Here is a 19568-nt window from a genome sequence, read left to right as displayed (position 1 = left end):
AGTTTCGTCTCTCCTCTGTGACAGTCAACTGAAAATCTTTGAGTTGTGGACAAAACAAGACATTTTGAGGACGTCATCTTGGGCTTTGGGAAACACTGATCCACATTTTCTGACTTTTTACAGACCAGACAACCAATCCATTCATCCAGAAAATAAAACACAATCAATATAATCAATAATGAAAATAATGGTTAGTTGCAGGTCTATTCCATTTTAATATGTTGTTTTTTGTTCCAGGTTTCCCAAGCATTGATGCACTCCCTACCCATGTACCAGTGCCATGGTAACCCTCACACCCCAGACCTGCAGGACCCCTCCGCAGAGGATTTCAACGACCCCGGCCCGGACAGCAGCGACAGAGGCTTCTCTGTCAGGTAAGAGGTTTGGGTCTTGGGACCCAAATTAACACAGAGATCAATGTTAAAAGTTTTTTTGTCACTTTTTCAACAGTTTTGTCGCTATGTTGACATTTTTTAAGCTTTTTTTCAGTTTTAGGGATGTTGTTTTTGGAGGCTTTTGTTGTTTTTGACATTTTTGTCATTTTTTTTTGGTCACTTTTTTCAACAGTTTTGTCGATTTGTTGATGTTTTTGACACTCCCTTCACTGGTTTTGTTGTTTTTTTGTTGTTTTTTTACAATTTCTTTATTGATTTTTTGCACTCACTACATTACAACTTTAGTTTAACAAGCCCCCCTCCCCCTGACCCAACCCACAACAAAGTTTATCTCTCAACATCTGTTACACTATAAGAGCTAAAAAAAAAACAAGAAAAACAGAAAGCAAATGGTATGACAGTATCACATGTACAGAACAATGGCTCCTCCAGCAAAGCCATGAAACACATACAGTAAATACACAAAAATACAAAATTGCACCTTTTCTATCACCCTCCAAGACATGCCTCGGTCCTTGCCCCTTTAATTGGGAATTTTTAGTTTTTCTTTTTATGTCGACTGTAATGTGTCATGTATGTTTTAAATGTGCTGAGTCATGTTTCATGTATGTTTTTAAATGCAGACCCTGGGGTAGAGTAGCTTTGCGACAGGGCACAGCTAATGGGGACCATATAATAAACCAAACGTAACTAAACATGACTTTATTATATTAACAGGGGCTCTCCCTTTAGAAAGTATGCTGTGTCTGTTTTATATTCATGAGGAAGTGGTTTAGGTCGGAAAAGAAATTCACTTCCTGTTTTAGCAGAGAAGCAGTGGCAACTTTTTAATGAGTGAGAACAGATGTTAAATACAGCCGAGTTCTACTCTACTGGCATACACAATGCTCAAAGGTGTGTAAGTGAGATTACATCCTCATCTCTAATGTGTTTTTGTCTTTTTACACACAGCCTGGCCACGCTGAGGGAGTGTACCATTGAGCGAGGAGAGGGGGGGTCTCACGACCAGGCAGCACTCACTTCTGCTCGTGCTCACTCGCTCATCTCAGCCATCCCCTCACAGGAAATACAGAGGATGATCCAGGAAGTCCAAGATCTGGATGAAGAGACGCTGAAGGTAGACTTTCACTTGGTATAACCCAGTTTCAATGATTGTCTAGACCAGGGGTCTTCAACCTTTTTTTATCTGAAGGCTACTTAAAAAAAATAATAATTAAAGTGGCCAAGAGCTACTGGCATCACATCACTTACATTTATCTACATAACACACAGAAGCTGAATGAAGCTACTGTTTATACACGTATGAAATTGCAATACCCAAAGCTTATGAAAAATCTTAACTTCACATCAAGGTTTATGACTATTTTACACTTCTTATGGGCCTCATAGTTTAATGAAAATGTACATTAGGGTCCAACAAAACAACTATTTTACCATTCTGGACCACATAGTTAGCTACATCACCTAAAATTCACATCAGGGCCCAAGAAAACATTACCACTTTACACTTTTGATGGGCCACATAGTTAGCTACATCACTGAAAATTCACTTTAGGGTCCAAGAACACAGAAGACTCTAGACTCTAGACAGGTTATAAAACTGTAAAAACTATTAACTGACTATTTCTTAGATTGTGATGTACTGCAAACAGACTACAAATCTCTTACATCAGGGGTGTTCAACGTTTTTAGGCCAAGTACCCCTTTAGCTGAAAGAGAGATGGAGCAGGGACATATATATATATATATATATATATATATATATATATATATATATATATATATATATACTGTATAAAATGAAGTTGCATGTTAAACTAGGCTATTGAAGAAAGTAAATGGATATTAATATATTATTTATACATCATGTTTTAATGTTTAACATACATGTGGAGGGCACAGTGACTCCTTAAGTTTAACTCTATAGCTACCATAGTGGCTTAGCCTGACAAGCCAGACCCACATCAAGATGTTGGGTCTGGGAACTCACCATTGGCAGGGCTCAATCCGAGGGGTGGGATAAACGGTTGTCTTTCAAATTCCCTCTGCACTCATAGCCAACCAGAGCAACGCTAGTTGATAGATTAAACTTTTGCCGTATCCGGTCGGCAAAACTCCGAACACATCTTCCTTTTTTAAGAATGACTTCAGGCTTAACTCCAAGTCTTCCAGAGTCATGGCCAAAGCTGATTCGCCAGCAGCAGCAGCCATCTTCTTTGTTTTCAAGTAGCAGGGAATTCACATGGAACCGTCGCAACTCTGCCGTCCTTATGTTAAGCCCGCCCACCGACTCTACACATGGTGTGATTGGCCTGACCAGAATTTGGTTTTTCCAGCTCACAAGCCAACGGAGAGTTGCTAGACTGACCCTGGCTGCAAATTACATTTGCTGCCACTAGGGAGCGTCTAGATTTCTAGGCTAATAGTGGCTACCTTACCTATAGTAAGCTTATCTTCAATGTGTAAATTAAATGGTTTTTTTTTTTTATTAAATGTTTCTTTGCTATTAATTATGTTATGTTATGTTGGATTCATATTATTGTATATTTTCAGACATATTTTATTTTTTTTAAAAATAAAAAGTTTTAACATTTTATTTTAACATGTAACATTCACTTACTCTGAGGACCCCCTGTTGAATATCGCTGCCTTACATGTATAGAAAAAAAGTTAAAAACAAAAGACAAAGTTTTGAACATTCAACATCATTTACATCACACACACAACACATATTTTATATTTAATTCAGCTAAACAGTCAGGATTTCAGAAATACTCAGTCAGAAACAAACAACAAACACAATGTTAATGAGTGAGCTAGAACCAGGCTCTGTACTCAACATACAGACATCTCAACATCTCACTCCAGGAAAGAACCTTGAATATATAGCGATATATTTAGTTATTAAAATATTGAACTATTCCTTTAACTATTACAGCAAAGTTTCCTAGTTTCAGTTCCTATGTTTAAGAGGAACATAATATGGGTTGAAATGTTGAAATGTTTTCATCAGTTCATGGTCAGATGATGGATGGATTACAGTCAGCACATTGGTTTGATGCAGCACACTGAACCCTGCTGAACCATATCTTTACATAATGAAATGCTAATGTAGTTACTTAGCATTAAAGACATAAGTTAACATGTATACTGTACAGGCCATACTGCTACTGTCTCTGATTACTGAAAACCAAAGAGGCCAATACGACTTTATGATAGATGCGTGCGTGCGTGCGTGCGTGCATGTGTTTTGGCATATTGGTCAAATTGTGTTGTCATTTAGGCAAGACCTATTCATTTTTAATAAGTGTAAACATTTAAAATTATTAAATTAATAAATAATTGTGATGAATAATAAATAAATAACGTTTTTCTTTTGTGTTTTTTGAACTGAATTAAATTTAAATTGCTTTTGCACTGCAACATTTAAAATTATTAAATTACTAAATAATTTTGATGAATGATAAATAAATATCATTTTTCTTTTTTTTTTTTTTTAACTGAATTCAATTTGAATTGCTTTTTGCACTGCTCACAATAACCACGATTACCTGTCAAGTGTCAGTTGGGTTGTGGTTTGCACACAAAAGTAAACTTTCCATTCAGAATCTTATTGGCTTCCATTTCGGCGTCTCGCACTCGCCATCCACTCAAAACGTAATGTTTGCCTACTACACTTTGGCCGGCTCGCAAGCCCAAACAAGTGTGTGCGGCGTGCCTGTTGTTTTGTTTCCGGTCTAGCTAGATCCGGTGTGGTGTTGTAGTTTTTCTAACGTTACTAGTTGTTGCAACAGCATGTGAAAAAAACTACAAAGTTTGCTAGGCCAAAAGGTCTGCTGCCCTTATATGGGTTTCCCTATTCTAATTAAATATTACCTGGCAAACGTAATTCATCGACATACTCGGCCATCTGGGAGGCATCATGGATCTGCACTGTGTTCCATGTATAACAACCCTAACAGGATTTCACATAATAAACTCATGACCATCATCTTTACCTTTTAGATTTAGATGTAGTGAAATGTTCACACACAGTATGGCCTTGGTGATGTGAACAATGCCTGCTGGTAACAAGCCAGTTAATCTGAGCTAATCACATAAAGAAGAAACAAACTGAAGTACTTACTCTGCCTCTTTGTCCACAGCAACTGGTGGACATCCATGTTGTGAGTCTGCATAAAGAGGAGGGAGCTGGGCTTGGCTTCAGCATCGCGGGAGGCTCGGACCTGGAGAGCAAAGCTCCGACAGTAAGCAGCGCTCTACACACTCACAGTGAGCACAGGAGAACAAGGGTAAAGCGTGATTTATAGTTCTGCGGAGGCTCCACGCAGAGCTTTCACCTTAGCCTACATAAGTGGCCTGACATTTATACGAAAACAAGGGAAAATCCTAACCTATTTCCTAGGCAGATTTTCTATGCTGTATTCTGATCAAATGCCCTTTACCTGTCCTTTTTGCAGATCCATTCATGGTGAAAAGGCATATATTAAGTAGTGCTGTCAAACGATTAAAATATTTAATCGCGATTAATCACATTAATGTCATAGTTAACTTGCAATTAATCACAATTAATCGCACATTTTTATCTATTCTAAATGTCCCTTGATTTCTTTTTGTCCCATTATTTTTTTCTCATTTTAATGCTCTTATCAACATGGAAAAGGCCTACATGCAGTAGCCACCCATTTAGCTATGGTTGCATTAAGTTTGTTCTTAGTTGTGGTATCCATGTGCTTCTGTCTGAAGCATAGGCTGTTAATATTAATATACAGTCTATGGTCTGAAGTCATCCACTGTCGCCTGGCTTTGACGAGGGGGCGGAGAATTCGCATAAGCTGTGTGCTTGGCCATCAAGTGGTATTTCAGACTGGACGTGCTGCGATGATAGCTCAGTTCACGACAAAACACACAGATCACTTTGGTCTTGTCAATGGAACCATTTGGAAACTTTTTAAAAGTAAACTTTCCATTCAGAATCTTATTGGCATCCATTTCGGCGTCTCGCACTCGCCATCCACTCAAAACGTAATGTTTGCCTACTACACTTTGGCCGGCTCGCAAGCCCAAACAAGTATGTGCGGCGTGCCTGTTGTTTTGTTTCCGGTCTAGCTAGATCCGGTGTGGTGTTGTAGTTTTTCTAACGTTACTAGTTGTTGCAACAGCATGTGAAAAAAACTACAAAGTTTGCTAGGCCAAAAATAACGTTAATCTTGCGATAAAAAAATTGACGCAGTTAAAATGGGTTTGCGTTAACGCCGTTAATAACGCGTTTAACTGACAGCACTAATATTAAGATTTCGGGATTGTATTAATCGATATCAGATAACTCAAACAAAGATTGATTAAAATTGGATAATCAATTATTTTAACTTAGCCCTACTGTTAGCCAATGGCACACACACTCTCTGAATGTGTGTGTGTGTGTGTGTGTGTGTGTGTGTGTGTGTGTGTGTGTGTGTGTGTGTGTGTGTGTGTGCGTGCGTGTGTGTGTGCGTGCGTGCGTGCCTGTCTTCCACCCAGGTGCACAGAGTGTTTCCCAGCGGCCTGGCGGCTCAGGAGGGCACCATCCAGAAAGGAGATGAGGTGTTGTCTATAAACGGACAAACACTGCGCGGCGTGACACACGCCGACGCCACCGCCGCCCTGCGCCAGGCCCGCAGTCTCAAGCTGGCCGTGGTGGTCGTCTGCAAGAGGGCCGAGGAAGGAAGAGAGGAAGGCTGCAGGAGCGAAGAGCCCCACCCTGCAGGTGATTCATGCAACACACACATGGGTGTAGTCGGAACACATCGAGTGTTTGAGCCTCTCCAGATTCCCAATGCTTTTCTAACAACAGGGGTATCAATGTATGCAGAACATAAGTCTGAAAAGTTTTCACATTCTGTACTACAGTACAGAGCTGCAAAGATTAATCAATTAGTTAACTATTAAAGAGCCCCTATTATACTCCTTCTCAGCGTCATATTTGTACTCTACTCGGGTCTACTAGAATGGGTGCTTTGATGTTCAAAACACGTTATGTTTCTCATACTGCCCATTGCTGCAGCTCCTCTGCCGGAAACACCAACCAATTTGAAAATCTCTGTCATCGTTACACATATACAGTAACACCATATACAAAGAGATGAAAATGCCACCGGACATTTAACTTTTTAAATAACAAATGGCAGCAACCCAGCCTAATGTTAAATCATATGTTCGGTTAGCCTAACGTTAGCTCGGTAGGTTTCTACCTAATTATTTATAGCAATATGGACTGGCATTATTGCGTTTAACTTTTTTTTTAATGTAACACATTTATGTTGATAACAAATGTACAGCCATCACTAAAGATGCTTACATTTCAAATTTATTCGACTCCGCTTACGTCCACCATTGTTTATTTTTTAACAAGCCGGCAAAGCCGCGCGCATAGGATTGTGGGTGCTTTGGGAGCATGGAGTATATACACATGCATCCTTGGTGGAATTTGGAGGATCCTCGACAACGGAACAGTCCTTTGACGGACTTCGATGACTTAGCATCCTCGAAATTCAGCCATTGAAGGATCCTTCCTTGACTTTGAGAAAGGGCTACTCTGTCTGAGCCCTTCCTGAAAAGCCCAGTCTGCTCTGATTGGTCAGCTGGCCCACTCTATTGCCACTGGGTGGCAGAGATGGGAAAAGTACTCACTTCCCGTACTCAAGTAGAAGTACAGATACTTGTGTTAAAAAATACTCTGGTAAAAGTAGAAGTACTGATTTAACTTATTTACTCAAGTAAAAGTAACAAAGTACAGGCTTGGAAATTTACTTAAAGTATAAAAGTAAAAGTAGCTTTGCGAATGACAAGCATTTTTTATGCAAAGCTACCTGGACCACACAAATGTTACTAGAGTGCAAGCTGAGAAACTTCAGTGGACATAGAAAAAAGGCTCTTTATATGCCATTGCCTACATGTTAAATGGATGTCTGCCAATATGCCTAAAACATCACATATATGATTATTGTGACAGAGACTGGGACTCCAGGTTAATAAGATTCTGACTGAGTAGCTATTTATGAATTCAGTTGTGATTCTGTGAGAATTCACAGATCCAGTTTCTCTTTTTTTAATCTTCCCCTTAACATTTAAAGGAATCTACATGTATGTGTGTGTGCTCAAATATGGCTTCTGGAAAGAAAATAAAGGACAAAATATGAATTACTAAACAGACATTAATTAAGAAGTAGCACATTGGCCAGGAGTCATTCTTGATGCCTACTATCTCAAACATCTCTCTCAGATAAGGCCAAGGATGTCTTGCTGCTTGTCTGCTGATTTCTTCATTTTCAATCATGTCGCCATCCATACTGCTATGTGCTAACGTTACCACCATCAAGCCGCAATGATTTGCCGCGAATGAATGCAGAATGCCGCTGAATCTGTCGAGTCGTCTTGTAGTGGTGTGTCAAGTGGTATGGTATGGTGGTATATGAATGTTGTATTGATGACGCGAAAATACGGTAACTCCAGTGAAATTATTTGAAACTTGTTAGTAAGGACTCAATTTGGACTGTATTTAAAGCTGATTCTGGTTTCCAACTTCGCCCCAGGTGTGTCTGTTAAAACACGGACGGAGACAACTTCTCTCTTTTGATGCTTTATTAAGATCAAGCAACACAAACAACAAAATCACTAGCTAACTTACTTTAAATTTGCAAGAACTATAGACCAATACAACAACAGGCTTAAATGAACTGACAACATAAGTTATACGACTTACAGTTCTTAAGGACGCACACACACAATCTCAACTGATTATCCTCCGGACAGCTAGTCTCTTTTTCTTTTTGGTCCGTGTGTTGCGCGCGCCCGCTCGCGGTGAGGCGCGTGTCTGTGCTATTCTCTGACATGACGACCTCTTGTACAAAACTAAAGTAACGAGCCAATTTTGTAAAATGTAAGGATTAGAAAGTACCGATATTCATGTTAAAATGTAAGGAGTAAAAGTAAAAAGTCGCCACAAAAAAATATAGTAAAGTAAAAATATCTGAAAAATCTACTTGGTCAAGGTCAAGGTAAGGTAGGTCAAGGTAATTTTATTTCATACCCGCAGGTAAAATTGTTTTGCAGATAAAAAGAAGAATTCGGTCATCCACATAAAAGACATAAGAACATACAACTATTTCACGTACAAATTTACAAGTAAACAAATAGACATCATGACAGACTACGCCATAACACATACATATCCTCTATCCATATTAACTGTCAAGTACTAAAACTTCTCTCTTATTATTTAGGAATTCAATTGCAGCTGGAACAAAAGTATTCTTATAGCGTCTTGTTTTCCATCTCAAAGCCGCAAACCGGCGACCAGACGGAAGTAACTTAAAATCATTCCTTAAGGGATGCGACCGATCACTCAAGACAGCACTTGCTTTCCGGTACAGCTGATTTGTGTAAATATTTCCTAAGTTCCTTTGATTTAATCCTATTATCTTACTTGCCCATCTTACAATTTGGTTTAAGGAGTTTCTGTTCTTCACTGACAGGCTTCCATACCACACGACTATGGAAAATGACATAAAAGATTCAATAAAAGCGAGATAAAACAAAGTCAACATACGTCTGCCAATGTGAAATTTGGCAAGTTTCCTAAGGCAACTCAAACGTTGATGACCCTTTTTACAGACCATATCACAATTCAACTCAAATGACAGTTTTGAATCTATCACTGTACCAAGATATATTGAGTACAGTAACGAAGTATTTGTACTTCGTTACTTCCCATCTCTGCTGGGCGGGCTGTGCATGCTCAAGCAGCACCTATTGGGCAGCACATATGAAAAACTGGGCTGGCTTTCTCACTCAGTGACATCATTAATTGAGGAATTTCAAACAGGAATGTGGGCGAGGCATTTCAAACAGCTGAGAAAAAGTGCTGTCTGTGGGAGAGAAGCTCCATTTGGAGTGAAAGGTGTTTTTTTTGTACGGGAAAATTCCAGCTTGTTAAATGTGAATACTTTTTAGTTTCTTCTCTCCTCTGTGACAGTAAACTCAATATCTTTGAGTTGTGGACAGAATAAGACATTTGAGGACGTCATCTTGGGCTTAAGGAAACACGTTTTTCACAATTTTCTGACATTTTGGAGACCAAACAACTAATCCATTCATCCAGAAAATAATGGACAGATTAATCGACTGGGAAAATAACCGTTAGTTGCAGCTCTACTACAGTATGAGATAAATTACTGTACACCTATTGATTGAAAGTTTCAGCTGTACAATTAAGGTATGGCGGGCAACATTGGCCCTGTTTGGTTATTGTGTTGTTGTGTTGCAGAGGAGGAGCAGGGAGCTCCGGTGAGTGTGGAGCTGGAGAAAACAGCTGGAGGAGTTGGCTTCACTCTGGAGGGAGGAAAAGGCTCCATTCATGGAGACAGACCTTTGGTCATCAACAGGATCTTTACAGGTACGAGGGGTTCTTGTGCGTACTATGAAATGGAATCCGTACGAATGTCCTGTGTAGAAGGGCACACTCCCCCAAACAGTAGGCTACACATCATATTGAATAAGAACAGCTGATTCTAGACCTGTAAACGGCTTCAGCGTCGATAATCACTGCTCCCCCTGGTGGATAGATAAACCCATTGCAACTGGTTTTCCACACACAGCGCTTAGGGGCGTTTCGTTTGGATTTTTTCCAATACCAGTGCAAAAGTGATACTTTTAAAAGGTTGCCGGTGCCTAAACAGCACCTGAACCAATACTTTTTAAATAAGATTTAAAAAAAAAAATTAAAAGAGCACAAAATGACATTAAATAATGGCTTGTTTATTGCTAAGGCCATATGGTCATAATTAAATGATTCATTAAAAATGTATAAACAATAACTTATAACAATAACTCATTTCACTAGTAATTGCTAGTAAATTGCTGTTAAACGACTAAAACAACCACCAGATGGGAAAAGGGTATTTTACAATAACTTTGAATGCACCACAAGGCTTACCAGTTTCAAATGAAGTCTGTGTCGTTTTTCCGATAACAGCAGCCGCAGACTGTTAACGTCCCGGTGTTGGAATGCTCTACAGTGAAATACAGTTACACTTCACACCGTTTAACATCAGCTGTCTGCATTTTAACCGTGTTTAATCCAGCTACTATCTAACAGTAGGCTAATGTTACCTGCTGTCAAGTGTAGTGTTAAGTAGTGTGACATGCAGCAATGTTTCTGTTGGCTCAGTAAAATGTTTTAAAATGAGTCTTTGTCATTTTGTGTGTGTGTGTGTGTGTGTGTGTGTGTGTGTGTGTGTGTGTTTCAGGCGGAGCAGCAGAGCAGATTGGTCTGCAGCGTGGAGATGAGCTGCTGCAGGTCCAGGGAGTCAGCCTGCAGGACATGACTCGCTTCGAGGCCTGGAACATGATCAAGGCTTTACCTGAAGGAGCCATCACCGCGGTGATCCGGAGGAGACAGGGGGGGGCCGAATGACACACACACAGCTGTTTGGAGCCTCTTACAGATGAATGAATCCGAAAAGAAAAAGAAAAAAAAGAGAAAAAAACAACAGCACACAGATGTTGGCCTTTTACTACCAGTCTCGTAAACTTGGAAACAAATCCTGCACTCAATTTTCAAAAAACGTTTCGGTCCCACGGCTCCTTTACATAAAATAGTCCGGAGGGACCGAAACATTAGTATTTTGTAAATAAACTGTGATGCTAAAGCACAAGCAGAGTGCGGGATTTGTTCCTTTATTTCCAAGTTGATGTTATTTTCCAACGCACCTGCACAGAAGAATTTTTGGATGTGTGAGTTGTTTCTTCAAAAAATGACCAGTCTCATAGAAATCAGGTATCAGCCAGCTTCTGAATACATTTCTAGTATTTTTATATCATATTTCTGATTAGATATTGAAGTTTATTAAATGGTCAGTTCACCTATGATCCACTTATACTGGTAACTTGCCATTTGTCCCAATTCCTGTGAATAAGTCTCAGGTCTGTGGGTTATCCTGCATACTGCTGTTTTGTTTACATTGAAATTAGATCTGAGTTGTTGAATACAGAATACACTGTCATGGGGGAAATTAAAACGAATGTATGCACACAAATACATGAGTCATGCTCTCAAATTAATAAATTTAGAGGCTCATTCCTCGACGCAGGTTCGACTCCGACCCTTTGCTGCATGTCAATTCCCCTCTCTCTCCCCTTTCATGTCTTCAGCTGTCCTATATATAAAGGCCTCAAAAATAAAAAATAAAACAAATCTGAAGGAGAAGGGAAGGCCTAAAGGAGATCAGTCACAATAATGCAACACCTGTACAGAACAATGCAACCCATTAAAACAGCCCAGTAACACATCTGTGCTGCCGTTGTACTGGATTGATCCACATTGTGAAATGTTTGAGGTACAGGTGTTCAATAGGTGTTGGTTTTTAATGCTCCTGTGTGTTTAGTCTGTATGGTATGAAAAACTAAATATGCAGTCACGTGTCCAAGAACAGAAGTATATATATATAAGAGTAAACATCTATTTTTCTCAGCAGTGGTACTGTATGTATAGGAATCAAAAGATCAGTATTAAGCACTTTTGTTGACTCACTAGCTTTGAGTTTGACCCTCCTGCAACCTTAGTCTGTATCTTAACTGGAATGTTATGGAGTTGTATTTGTGTTTCAATTCTGAGCTTGCAATGGGACATCTTGAGCATAGAAAAAAGTGCAAGTATATACATTCAATTTTGTAGAGAAATGATCACTCATTCCGTCCTGTGCTCAATAAATGTCATATTTATATTATCCACAAACATGTACAACCATAACTGTAAGCAAGGACTTTGATGCAGGGAAAATGTGCATTTTGTACACTTACATTTTTAAACAAGCACAGAACAGATAGTAGCAGACAATAGTCTGTGTGGTAATATTTTCTCTACAAAATTGAACTTGTGTGTTCAATCTTTTTGTGCTCAAATTGTCCCATTGTGCACTCCGGATTAAGACCCAAATATAATACCATAGAATGTCTTGCAACCACAAACAAACAAAAAAAGTTTTCTATTTCGGTAGCCTAAAATATATTAATTTACAGTCACTTACATCTGGTGTAAGAATAAATAAAAAAATACTTGTATAAAAACTGTTCAAACCTGAACCAGTCTGTGTGATGTTTCTTTCTCCCAAGTTTGCAGGTGGCTTGAAAATAGTTATGAGAAATGTTTCTGTTACAGTACAGGCCTGGAGTCTCATTTATAAAACTGTGCGTAGGATCCTTACTAAAAGTGTACATACGCCCAAAAGCCAAAAATGGCATACGCCCCAAAAGAAAATCAGATTTATAAAACCGTGCGTACGCACATCTGTAAGCAATGTTCCCTTTATAAATCACTGATTATTAAGTGTGCGTACGTGAATCAGCCTCTTATCCAGCCTGTACACGCCCATTTTTAACCATAAATAGTCAATGCAAAGCACCTCATGAATGCTGATCAGTATGTTAATCCCTGGCAGTTGTTCTTTCGTTACACTGAATTATGACGTCTGGCGGGCGGGGAAAAAGCAAAAAACTTCTCAGACGCTCGAGAATTGCTGCAAATTTAATTATAATTTCGGCCTGTTCTCGCAGTGTAGGGAAACCTGATCTATAGACTACCTATATTAATAATACTGTCCAAAACGGCAGGCATTTCGGCACTCGGGGATAGCTTCGATATACAAGACCTATATGATAAGATTTAACAGAACTATATATTATATCCAAACAAGCCTTAGCGATAAAGTTGAAGATTATATATAATATTTATATAAAAAGCACTTAGCTGTCTGCCATTTCCCTCTGGAAACAGCCGGTTGCCCCCAGAGTGGCGAGGACCTGTATTTGGACCGGGATGGCACGGTTCCGGCGCGTTGCACTCTCTACTGGACCCAATTCAGTACATAGATCCAAGAGCACAGCTTTAGGGAATTTAAATCGGCATATTAGCCAGTCACTGTCATGGTCCCTGAAGCCTCTTTTTCTCCTGTTTCTTCCATTGGCGTAGTCCTCCTGCAGTGCCAGCAGTGCCATCATGCAGCATTATGCACGGGGGTCACTGAAGTATTTATATGTTTACAACAATTTGTGATTGTTAACACCTTGCCAAAATCACAGCATCAACTAGTGGTATCCTCAACCCCGAGATACAATTTAAAGACGAAAGTGTAATAGGCAAACACACTTTTCTTCATGCAGGTTTTGTCATGAACAGTATTAAAGTTCGGACCGATAACGAGGACATTAAGTGTAACGATTGCGCGAGAGCTTAACGGCTGTATTTTACAGACATTTGATGATATATGCACCATATTAAAGACCTAATGCTAGGGTATTTGATGCTATCCTGTATTCCATGGAGTCGGGCCATCTCTCCCTGATGGGAGTGAGACAGCGCCGATTAAACATTAAGAACAAATTTTTATTAAAGATTTGAGTCGGATTTTACAAGGTGTTTATGGAACAATTCTAACTCAGTACAAGCACAAATAACTGCTGGATTTAATCTTCATGATAACGTGGATGATATGGAGTGAAAAAATGTGCGTGAGGCATCAATACTTGAAAATATTGAGTAATCGTTATCCCACATGTACTTTCTGCAGTCTGACTTCAGTTCACCACCTCACCATCTGCTTCGACAATTCCCATTGTCTCCAAAATATGCGTACGCATGGGTCAGAGTTTGCGTGGAGGACCGCACATTCTGCCGTCAAGTTTGTTTTTTATAAATCACAACCTTTGCGTCGGAAGTGGTGTACCATATTTTCAGCCCCGTTTTGTGCGTATGCCACGTTTATAAATGAGACACCATGGGACCCTTTTTCGGAAAAAAATATATGTGGTAATGAACGTGGAGAGATATTTTTTTGGATCCGGTTTGAATGAATTACACATATGTTCCTCCATTCAAAAGATTATTTTGCAAGTGAAGAAAATCTCAGTTTGTTTTGTACCTTTATGTGAAACCGCTCAGTGAACTACATATCTTGTCTCACACAATATAACTCAGCAAAAAAAGAAGCGCCCCTTTTTCAGGACACTGTATTTTAAAGATACTTTTGTAAAAATCAAAATAACTTTAGAGATCTTAATTGTATAGGGTTTAAACAATGTTTTCCATGCTTGTTTAATGAACCATAAACAATTAATGAACATGCACCTGTTTGAACGGTCGAAAAGACAGCTTGCAGGCGGTAGGCAATTAAGGTCACAGTTAAAAGAAAATTAAGAAAGTAAAGAGACCTTTCTACTGACTCAAAAACACCAAAAGAAAGATGCCCAGGGTCCCTGCTACTCTGCATAAACGTGCCTTAGGCATGGTGCAAGGAGGCATGAGGACAGCAGATGTGGCCAGGGCAATACATTGCAATGTCCCTACTGTGAGATGCGTAAGACAACGCTACAGGAAGACAGGAAGCACAGTCGATTGTCCTCGCAGTGGCAGACACGTGTAACAACACCTGCATAGGATCGGTACATCCGAATATCACACCTGCGGGACAGGTACAGGATGGCAACAACAATCGCAAAAACTGGCCAGTCTGGTGCAGTACATGAGGAGGAGATGCACTGCAGTACTTAATGCAGCTGGTGGCCACACCAGATACTGAGGGCTACTTTTGATTTTGACACCCCCCCAGGGACACATTATTCCATTTCTGCTAGTCACATTAGAGTTTAGATTCTCGGCCCGAGCCCGAGCCCGACGCCCGACCCGAGCCAGACCGGACCGCGTTATTTTCCGCCACATCCTCGGGCCGGGCCGGGCCCGGGCCGGACCCTTGATCAAGCAAATTTTTTTTTTTTTATCCATTACCTTATTATCCTATTTGGGTGGGGAGAAAGCTATGCCATAATCATAAATATTATAAATATATATATATAGGCTATATAAAAGTAACAAATGTGTAGCCTACAAAAGTTAGGCTGCAGTTACAAAATGCAGCACTTCATGCGCGGAGTCTCCTCCTCTCGCACGCATCACACCGGGAGCTTGAAGATGTAAAGAAAAAAAGAAAAACAGGAGAATTAACTTTGAGCAAGTGTGGAGGAAAGTCGGAGGTATGGAAGCAGTTTAAACAAGTCGTGGGCAGTGACAACAATATGTTGTTCATCATTGTTTCTTTTTTACGTTTCTTCATTCAGATCCATTTGCGATCCGTTCCATTCTAAACAAACAGCGCAGTTTACAGGCTTCGTCCTTGTTGTATTATTCTAAACAGATTTCTGCAGTTCAAACAACTCTGAATTGTAGTTGAGAACGTCAGTTATAACGGCCCACGTATTAAAAAAATTGTCGGGTTTAAATCGGGCTTGGGCTCATAATTACAGTTAATGTGTCGGCCGGGCCGGGCTCGGACGCAACGTGCTCGGGCTCGGGTAGGTTCGGGCTTGATTTTTTGGGCCGATCTAAGCTCTAAGTCACATGTCTGTGAAAATCGTTCAGTTTATGTCTGTTGTTAAAACTTGTAATGTTCATACAAATATTTGCATATGTTAAGTTTGCTTAAAATATAAAAGCAGTTGGAATTGACAGAACGTTTCTTTTTTTTGCTGAGTATATATAAAACGTTACCTTGCTTAATGCTCGGTTTCCTCGCTAGCTAGCTTAGCTATGTTCCACAACACATGTAACGTTATCTTACCTGATGTGTTTTATCCATCAACGTTTTATCGGCCAAGAAGCGAAAGAACGAGCAAGATGTCCACTGCCCGTGTGAGTTACGTTAACGTTACATGATCCTAGTAAGAAACTCACAGAAATCGTAGCTTCAGCCAGACGTCACTTATGCGACTTTGGGGTGAGTAGTCTTTTTAATTATGAATTTTGACAGTCTTATACTTAAACAGTTTTAGGATAAAGTGAGACTTTATTCACTTTTAAAATAATCTTTTAAATTGACGAATATCTGAGTGTAATTCATTCAAACAGGATCAAGAACTGCGCCTTGCCTGTTAAGTGCATGAGAGCAGGCGGCGGCAGCAGGGGGCGGTGACAAAAAGCCGTCAAGTCGGACAGTTTCCAGCTGTTTCCAGCAGCCTTCAGTCTGAACAGGAAGTCACAAAAACAATCACATCCTGTTAGGTCCGATTTATTAAAATGTTATCAGACCCATATATCAGTCATTCAGTCAGTGGACACAGTCTCCTTTTGTTTTTATTAAGACAGAGTAGCCGGTTAAAATGCTCTACATGCGACCTGTTGCTGATGTTAACAAGAGACGGTGTAGTAGATGATCCCTAATCTGACCGGATTTAGTCTCTCTCACTAGGGGAGCGCGGGGCACAAAGTAAAGCGGGGTTAAATTTAGATGGTTGCACAGGGTACAACCGGATGTGCTTCAGGGCATGTAATGACATTGCCATTAGACGTGTTCCCGCCAACTTGGAATACTGTTGACTTCCACTGTCTCCAAGAGAGAGAAGAAATTGTGTTTTGGCATCATGTAAGTAATTTTTCGATTTCTAAAGAGTGAAAGTCAGTGTATCTAATCTTATATTGCCTTGATCACCGTCCTCTTGGCTAAAACATCGTACCATTTTAAAAGATGTGACCATCGCTTAGCAAGTACTAGCCAGTCCTGAGGTAAACGCAACACAGCGGGGCTAGTTGTGACGCAGTGTTACAACTAAGCCGCACCAATAATTAGACTACAAAAGGAGCCATTTTTAACTCACAGTCTTTTATTTGCATGAATGTTTCAAAACCAATATTTTGAAAGTATTGAAGTACAGCGTGAACAACTACATATTGCATTTCTTTGTCCACAGAATGAGAAATCGCAGGAGAAGCAAAGCTAGGGGGGTTTCTAGGGAAGTGCTTTGTCTGGCAGCCAGCGAGGTGGAAAGAGAGGAAGTTCAGTTAGGGGTGCAGCGGGTTCCTATGGCATCTGCCATGTCACCATACAACGATTTGTTAGCAAAAAAAAAAAAAGGATGCAGGTGCTGCATGGTGGCAACCCACCATTGCCAACCATGGGTTATTCAAGCCACAGGAAGGTTTGTCAACAGAGGATGAGGAGAAGACTAGAGACTACTTAATTAAAGCGTCAGGAATGTGCTACGGGGTGGGTTTTGTCACAGCTCTTTGACACTGAAAGCGACATAGAGGAGAATGTGTCAGAGACTGACGATAATGTTGAGGAGTACCCTGATTATGATGCATCCTCCTCTGAAGAAAATGAGACTCTTGGGGTTGACTCTTCTGTTGTCTCTCAACCACCAGCAGACACGTTACCTTCCAAAAATGGAAAATTATTATGGTCCCTCTCCCCACTTGAACGACAGGGTAGACTTAGTGCTGCTAATGTGATAAAAATGATTGCAGGCCCCACCAGATATGCTGTCAGCCATGTCCAAGACATAAAATCAGCATTTGAGCTTTTCATGACACCATCAGTTGAAAAAGATATATTTGAGATGACAAATTTAGAGGGGAGTCGTGTGTATGTGGCCAGTTGGAAAGATGTGGATGTGACAGACCTCCATGCCTACATTGGGTGGCTCATTTTGGCAGGAGTATATTCAATTCAATTTATTTATAGTATCAAATCATAACAATAGTTATCTCGAGATACTTTACAGATAGAGTAGGTCTAGACCACACTCTATAATTTATAAAGCCCCAACAATTCAAGTAGTTCCCCCAAGAGCAAGCATTCAGTGCGACAGTGGCAAGGAAAAACTCCCTTTTAGGAAGAAACCTCAGTAATGAGAAAAACTTCTTTTAGGAAGAAACCTCGGCCAGACCCAGGCTCTTGGTAGGCGGTGTCTGACGATGCCGGTTGGGGATGTGCTGAACAGTGGAAATAATAGTCACAATAAAGATAATGGAACAGTGACTAAGAAATAGTCGTCATAGTAGTTCATGTCATAACAGGGCACTGCAGGGTGTTGCAGTATGTAGCGTGGCACAGCAGGGCATGGCTGGATGTAGCAGGTTCAGCAGGGCACTGTGGAGCGTAGCAGGGTGAACTGAAGCAGGACCACGGCGACAGCTGAAACCAAGTTTAGGTGCCATCCAGATCCAACAAAAATGCTGGGAAAAGGAACATAAGGACTCCGAGGAGTAAACTCCCCAGAGCTAGGTTAGTAACAAGCATTTCTGGATCTCCTCACTCCCTAACTATATGCTTTATCAAAGAGGAGTGTTTTCAGTTTAATCTTAAATGTGGTGACAGTGTCTGCCCCCCGAACCCAGACTGGGAGCTGGTTCCACAGGAGAGGAGCCTGATAGCTGAAGGTTCTGGCTCCCATCCTACTTTTAGAGACTCTGGGAACCACAAGTAGCTCTGCATTCTGGGAGCGCAGTGCTCTAGTGGGACAATACGGTACTAAGAGCTCTTCTAGATATGATGGTGCTAGACCATTTAGAGCTTTGTAGGTCAGGAGAAGGATTTTAAATTCAATCCTGGATTTTACAGGAAGCCAATGCAGAGAAGCTAATACAGGAGAAATATGATCTCTTTTCTTAGTTCTTGTCAGAACACGTGCTGCAGCATTCTGGATCAGCTGGAGAGTCCTGAGGGACTTATTTGAGCATCCTGATAGTAAGGAATTACAGTAGTCCAGCCTCGAAGTAACAAATGCATGGACTAGTTTTTTCGCATCGTTTTGCGACAGGATATTCCTAATTTTGGCAATGTTACGAAGATGAAAAAAGGCTGTTCTTGAGGTTTGTTTTAGATGGGCGTTGAAGGATAAATCCTGATAAAAAAAAACTCCTAGATTTCTAACAGTAGTGTTGAAGGCCAGGGCAAAACCATCCAGAATAGCTATATCTTTAGATAATGAAGTTCGGAGGTGTTTGGAGCCCAACACAATCACTTCAGTTTTGTTTGAGTTTAACATCAGGAAATTGTACGTCATCCAAGTTGTTATATCTTTAAGGCACACTTGAAGTTTAGCTAACTGACTAGTTTCGTCTGGCTTGACTAACAAGTATAATTGGTCATCTGCAGAGCAGTGAAAGTTAATTGAATGTTTCCTAATAATATTGCCTAGAGGAAGCATATATAAGGAGAATAGAATTGGTCCAAGCACTGAGCCTTGAGGAACACCATGGCTAACTTTAGCGTACTTGGAGGATTTATCGTTGATATTAACAAATTGAGATCGATCAGAGAAATAGGACTTAAACCAGCTTAGTGCGATTCCTTTAATGCCAACAAA

General features: G+C 40.2%; 1 protein-coding gene across 2 annotated transcripts in view; it reads left to right on the top strand.

Moving 5' to 3' along the window:
* Nucleotides 1-12478, top strand: part of il16 (interleukin 16) — an 82484-nt gene extending 70006 nt beyond the window's left edge. For both annotated transcript variants that reach the window (XM_035999851.1, XM_031300978.2), the window contains exons 21-26: nt 238-374; nt 1347-1512; nt 4541-4642; nt 5916-6141; nt 9700-9828; nt 10682-12478. In XM_035999851.1, coding sequence (XP_035855744.1) covers nt 238-374; nt 1347-1512; nt 4541-4642; nt 5916-6141; nt 9700-9828; nt 10682-10848 — 927 coding nt within the window. In that variant the 3' untranslated portion in view covers nt 10849-12478. The remainder of the gene's footprint in view (nt 1-237; nt 375-1346; nt 1513-4540; nt 4643-5915; nt 6142-9699; nt 9829-10681) is intronic.
* Nucleotides 12479-19568: the final 7090 nt, after the last annotated feature.

Source organism: Sander lucioperca, chromosome 3, assembly GCF_008315115.2.
Source record: "Sander lucioperca isolate FBNREF2018 chromosome 3, SLUC_FBN_1.2, whole genome shotgun sequence".
In the NCBI taxonomy this organism is placed as follows: Eukaryota; Metazoa; Chordata; class Actinopteri; order Perciformes; family Percidae; genus Sander; species Sander lucioperca.
Note: the sequence above shows the minus strand (reverse complement) of the source record. Positions and strands in the feature narration are given on the sequence as shown.